The 5990-nt window shown below is 46.2% G+C and overlaps 1 protein-coding gene across 2 annotated transcripts; it reads left to right on the top strand.

Moving 5' to 3' along the window:
- Window positions 1-2496: 2496 nt before the first annotated feature.
- Window positions 2497-5727, top strand: LOC130369768 (DNA damage-inducible transcript 4-like protein). Of its 2 annotated transcripts, none has more exons than XM_056575311.1 (3): window positions 2497-2509; window positions 3220-3329; window positions 4478-5025. In XM_056575311.1, exons 2-3 carry the CDS (start codon window positions 3239-3241, stop codon window positions 5023-5025), a joined length of 639 nt encoding a protein of 212 aa, XP_056431286.1. In that variant the 5' UTR covers window positions 2497-2509; window positions 3220-3238. The 2 variants fall into 2 exon arrangements, with proteins under 2 accessions (XP_056431286.1, XP_056431287.1); XM_056575312.1 differs by lacking the exon at window positions 2497-2509 and adding an exon at window positions 2947-3067 and having other exon boundaries at window positions 4478-5727.
- The last annotated feature ends 263 nt before the right edge of the window (window positions 5728-5990 follow it).

Here is a 5990-nt window from a genome sequence, read left to right as displayed (position 1 = left end):
ACAGAGGCAAAAGTACAAGAAAGCAAGACATCGGCAATCACAACTGACTAAAAAACACTAACCCTTTTTTTATTTCAAATATGAATACATACCTCAACTCCAATATTAACAAAATACACATGGAGGAGGCCAAACAAATGGCGGCTGGATTAATTCCACCAGTCTCCAGACAGAGGCGAAAAAGAGAAGTGAATGACGTTTCCAGTGACAGAATACAAATAATATATTGTATAGGCTTGATATTGATTTGACTGTTTGATTCTTTTGACAGTGATTTGGAGCTGATGGCAGTTAGCATGAAGAAGCTATATCTTTAAGCTTCTGTAGATTATTTGTTAAATAAATTGTGAGGAAACTTTGGTGTGGTTATTCTTCAATGTATATTTATATCAAATTATGATGATATACTTTACAAAAAATTAAATTTGATTCTATTAGACATTAAAAAAAAATACTTCATTCTAATTACTTCATTCTAATGGTCAATTACTTAATGAGTAAAGTGTATAATACACAATTCCATTAAATAATTGTCTACACCCTAAATCGGTTTTTTCGTCCATATAACGTTAATATAATTAAGCTATAAAAAAAGCTTACTGACATGTCATAATATTGTTTTATTCTAATGTTTTGGTCTAATAAGTTTAAGAACGCAAAGAAAAAATCCTGAGGTATTTGTCTAAATAACGTTAAACCTTTATTAAGCTCTAAACGTGGTTACACTAACGTGTCGAAATATTTTTTTATTTCTATGTTTTGTTAATTCAAGCGATAAATAAGTTTATTTGCCTATAGAAAAAATAATCGGAGGTAACTTGCGTCCAGCCACAGTACTTCTGTCCCGCCTGGGTGTTCCGTCATGCCAGGGGGTTGTTCTCCGGGGCTGCAGTTGGATACTATTGGATTTCTGTGGCAAGGAAGGCGAAATCATAGGAGTTGAACTTCGGTTGAGATCTTTGAACAGAAAACTATTAAAAAAAAATATTCATAGATAAAACGAGTATAGCAACGTTAGACTTGCCTGCAAATAATAATATATGCTGCAACTCAATACTTGCGTTTAAAGTTGCTTGTCGGACTGTAAACAATTACACGCCGACGGATGAGGAATTCTAGCCCCTGATATCCGGCACTACCGGTGCCCCGGATATATCGTCCCCATAGGTAGGTCGTTGTCATAGCATACGTTTCGAGATTGGTGTTCCATGAAATACTATTTATGCAATTAAATAAACCAAACAGCAAGTTAAGATTTTGACTTCGTTCATGGAATAATGTTACAACTTAAAAGACATTCCCACACACGCTATGTTTCACAGTCAGTCAACGCCTGCTCTCTGATGGACAAAACGAGAACTGCGGGCAGTATATTTTTTGTGGCCAAATTACATACGAGGAGAACTTCGATTAAGCTCTAAAAACATATAACTACACATTAAAGCCGAAAATACAACAGCAACGCCGCTGTTTTTAAAGTATTGATTTTATTCATATAATAAAGTTATAAATTAAAAACATTCCCGAACGCCAATAATCACAGTCAGTCAACCCCTGCCGTCTGCTGGACAAAACATGAACTGCACGCAGTATATATATTTTGAGTGCACTCATTCACAGCCATCTAGTCCCCCAGACAGTCATTCGAAATGAATGTGTCCCTTCACTAGACAGATGTTCCCACCAACTATCGTGGAAGAAATAGAACACATGTCCCCAGAACAGATAGGATCAGCTCACCTGCCGAGGCACCTCTTGTTGGTCAAAGGTTCTAAGGTTTAAGTATTGTCTCCCTACTTCTCTCCCAGAGGTTTCAAGGAGACTACGTTGGCCGGGACTTGAACCCATGTCTCCGGAATTCAGATGCTTTTACATTTTCAGAGAGTGTACACCGACTATCTCCAACACGCCGCCGAGACGCACAGAGTGAAATTCTCGGAAGTAATACGCATATATGTTGATGTCAGAATAGACATGATTTAAGAAGATGATAATCCCACAAAGGAGACACTGCAACTTGGATTCACACAATGCCATCCTGAACAGGACTCGAACACGATGTCCTTAACACACTGGCCTCAAACAGCAGAACTTGAACAGAATGTGACTAATGCACGGGGCTCGAACCGATTCACCTCAATCCTTAAACTGATATTGTTGTAAACATTATTCTTACCATGTTCTATTCTTTGAAGATCAAAGTTTTGCCTACCTTGCTCATAAAAATTCAAATGAATCCAGTGATTCAGCTGAACTTATCCAACGGTAACAGAGAAAGCCATATCAACTAACATGTTGTATTATTGATGGAGCAAATGTCCGTACTACAAACCAGCATGGTAGCTGCTCCACAGCTCCTAGGTGACGTATCCTGGCCGAGGACGCAGGGTGGTGGTGTTAAGGTCAAGGTTTGATTCTGAACCGGGCCTGGGGCTCCGCTGCCATCCAGGAGATCAGCCCGGGGAGGGCGGGCCCAATCTTTACACACTGATTGGTCAACGAGCCACAGGTGTGCAGCCACACCCAGCCCCAGTGTCCAATCAGACTCGGCCAACTGAGGCTGCTGTGACCACCCCCCACTCACACTCCCACAGGTATCATACACAATATCCATTTTTAGAAAACGATTAATTCTATTCGGTATTCAATTCTAGTATCAATATATACACCAAATATTTTTCAAACAAATAAATATCCTGCTGATTGCATTTAACTTTACTACAAATATACTCAAATAAATAAATACTATTGACCGATTTAATTTCAACATGGTTGATCAGCAAATCGAAATGATTCATTTAATTATTTTATTATTTTATTTTATTTTTCTTGTTGCTTGTTAAATCTTCCACAGTGGAGCAGGCTCTGATTGGCTGTCAGCCGCGGTGAGCTGATGAGGGAGGGTATAAGTACCACCCTGTCACGCTGTGAGCGTGCAGCCTTGATGTTGTTTCTGAGTTGTCTGTGAGTGACTTACGGGGGTAAAAGCTCCGTCCCGAATGTGTTGAATTATCTAAAAGAGAGAGTCTATAAAAGTGAATTACTTTTCAACGATCTCACCAACAAGGTTAGTTTAATTAATATACTCGTCCATGCATGGGACAAATTTAGTTAACCATGAATCGTACATAATAATATTTTGTGCATGTATTTAACTTTCTCTAAAACCCCTTATCTGTTTGTGGGTAACATAAGTCGTTCTATTCATTGTATTTCCAGTTAGACGGTCCAGACAAACATGGTGGCGACCAGCACGATAAAGACCAAGACCACGGAGGGCCTGTCCGAGCTGGTGAAGCGGCACTACGACCCCGCTTGGCTCGAGAGGGGTGAGTAGCGCCTCTATGGAAAGCCAAGAAGGCCATCATCTGGTGTGGGTGTCGGATTGACTCGGCTGCCAGACATTGACAGATTATAAAATGGACAACGGATTCCAAAATGGCGCCAATTCATTCTAAACTGCTCAATGGCGCAGGGCTACATCCAGGAAAGATATGCTTCCGCATCATGGGTCCCTAGCCACGCCCTACTTCATAACCTGATTGTTGTGGATAGGTAGGCTGGTTAGTTGTGGTTGTTTGTGGTCGTAGTGAAACAACCTTCCCTTGGAGTCGGCGAAGTTGGAGTGAATGTGCGAGAGAGCGGCTCGCTTTGCATACCTAATAGCCGCGGCTATTAGGTATGCAAAAGCAGCTAATTGTCTGCGGCTAAATGCGTCTAAGCCGCGGCTAAATGCGTCTGAACGTGTTTCCGGCCGGTTTAGGCCTTTCACCGCGCCGTTCTAGGGCCGGAGTGTGGCCCTCTTGGCTTTCCATACGCCTCTGACCACCACCGGCTCTCTGCCCCTCCTCTGAACGCGACGTCACGAGGCGCCCACCGAGGCTTGTGTCTGGCGCACAACGTCAGAATGGGGAGGAGGAGCGGCTGGAGGGATGAGGAGGGGGAGGAGGAGGATGAAGTCTTCATCTTTCAGACGTGTGGTCTCCCACCCCTCCCTCTGCTCCTCCCTGCTGTAGTGTCCTCTCGCCGTGTCTCGCTGTCCGTTGTGCTTCGTCGTGTTCTCCAGGACATTCGAGGTTCTCTGGAAATAAACGATGTAGCCAGCAGGATTTAGGAGTATTTTAAATTCGTTTTGAGTATGGTGTTTAATATGCAATTATAATGAAGAGAAAAGACGGCACTGATTTCATTAAACAAAAAAAATAGCGCAGCTATTTTGTTGAGAGAGTCATCACTGCTCTCGGTCTATTCTCAGAATTCCGACGAGTGAATACAAAATGGGGGCGTGCCTCCAAGAAATGCCACAAGAAAGCTGGGGATCCAGGAACACACCATAACTACGGCTTACACGGTGGCCAATCAGAACACGGTCCCTAGGCTCACGGCCAATCCCCTCCGACCTCGGCCGCGTCTGGAACACACGTCGGAGCCGGCCCCCCCGCCCGTCCTCACTAACTCCGCCCTCCTCCTCCCCCAGAGCTGGACCTGCGGGACGGTGGCCGGGCGGCGTCCCCGCCCGACGCCGCGGACCCCGCTCCCGGCGAGGACGACCCGGCTTGCGCGCGGCAGCTGGCCCGGGCCTTCGAGGGGGTGCTGTCCCGCGCCAAGAGGACCACGCTGCGCTGCGGCGCCCTGCTGGTCCCCGAGCTGCTGACGCGGCGCGCGGCGAGGGCCGTGCTGCGGCTGGCGTCCGGCGAGCCGTGCGGCCTGCGGGGCGCCCGGCTCCTCCTGCAGCTGGAGCTGGACTGCGGCGGCGGCGGCGGCGTGCGGCCGCTGGAGCGCGTGGCCTGGGACGGCGGGGTCGAGCCCACCTTCGAGCTGACGCTGGTGTTCAAGCAGGACGGCGTGGGGGGCGTGGCCGGCGGCGGCAGGTCCCGCTGGCCCGGGCTGCGGGAGCTACTCCTGGGTGCCTGCCTCTTCGCGCGCGGCTCCTCGGGGCGCGCCATCAAGCTGAGCCCCGCCTTCCGGCTGGTGAAGAGGAAACTGTACGCGCCGGGGGCGGCGGCAGTGGTGGTGGAGTGCTGAGGGGGGGCGGGGATGCACTACTGGGGGAGGGCGTGAAGGGGTGTGCGGCTGGAGGTCTTCTTCGACACTTTGCTGGTACCTAGACCTACAGCCTGGTCTGTTAGCCAGGTTCAGGCGGTCTTCTTCGTTGGTCTCCTGGTCACGGTGGGACCGGGTCGGTCGACGCTGGAGGAGACTTGGTTCACGTGCGTGGGGACGGGGGCGGTTGTAACACCTCGATGCTGGGGGAGACTTGTTACACGTGTGGTGGTGCACTGGTGACCTTCCCACTGAAGCTCACTATTCAGGCACTTTATTCACTATTCACTAGTGTGAGATGTTTGAAATGTTGCGTGCGAATGTAGAACGATTGTCTGTTTCGTGAGCCACTTGACACTTCATTATGCTTCTTTTTTTCTCTTTTACTTGTGTATTTAAGTCCCCTCGACTCAACTCAAGTCGTCTCCAGACCTTGTGATTATTCTGGTGAGAATGTCACACTGCGGTGTTGTACCCGTCGTTGTTTCACTGTTCAATAAGTTGCGTTTTTATTTTTGCCTTCAGTAAATACCGCTTGTAGATGGCAGGTTTCAGGAAGTTTGGATAACAGTTTGGTTGTTCAACTATTTTCCCCGTTGATTGTAATTTGAGTGTAAAGGATAAACAACTTTTGTATTAACTATTTGTAGGAACTGTTTTTGTCAGAAGATCTGTATATTTGACAATAAACAACTTAAATTGATGTGAGATGGGAACTGGTTACAGCTGGTTAGATGGTGCGTGACTGGTCAGGGAACTGGTTACAGCTGGTTAGATTGTGCTGGACTGGTCAGCGAGCTAGCGTGGATAAAATATACTGTATCATAACGTGATATACTATAACATTGTATACTTTTCACAACATGTTATAGTATGTTATGATATTGTATATGATATACAGTATCATAATATAACATTGTATACTGTATCATAACATGTTATAGTCT

Source organism: Gadus chalcogrammus, chromosome 17 (assembly GCF_026213295.1).
Source record: "Gadus chalcogrammus isolate NIFS_2021 chromosome 17, NIFS_Gcha_1.0, whole genome shotgun sequence".
Lineage (NCBI taxonomy): Eukaryota > Metazoa > Chordata > Actinopteri > Gadiformes > Gadidae > Gadus > Gadus chalcogrammus.
Note: the sequence above shows the minus strand (reverse complement) of the source record. Positions and strands in the feature narration are given on the sequence as shown.

Bases quoted from the DNA above. Each gene is read 5' to 3' on its own strand.
- LOC130369768 (XM_056575312.1), top strand. From the start codon at position 3,239: ATGGTGGCGACCAGCACGATAAAGACCAAGACCACGGAGGGCCTGTCC. The intron at 3,330-4,477 runs GTGAGTAGCGCC...CTCCTCCCCCAG, and splicing joins CCCCGCTTGGCTCGAGAGGG to AGCTGGACCTGCGGGACGGT.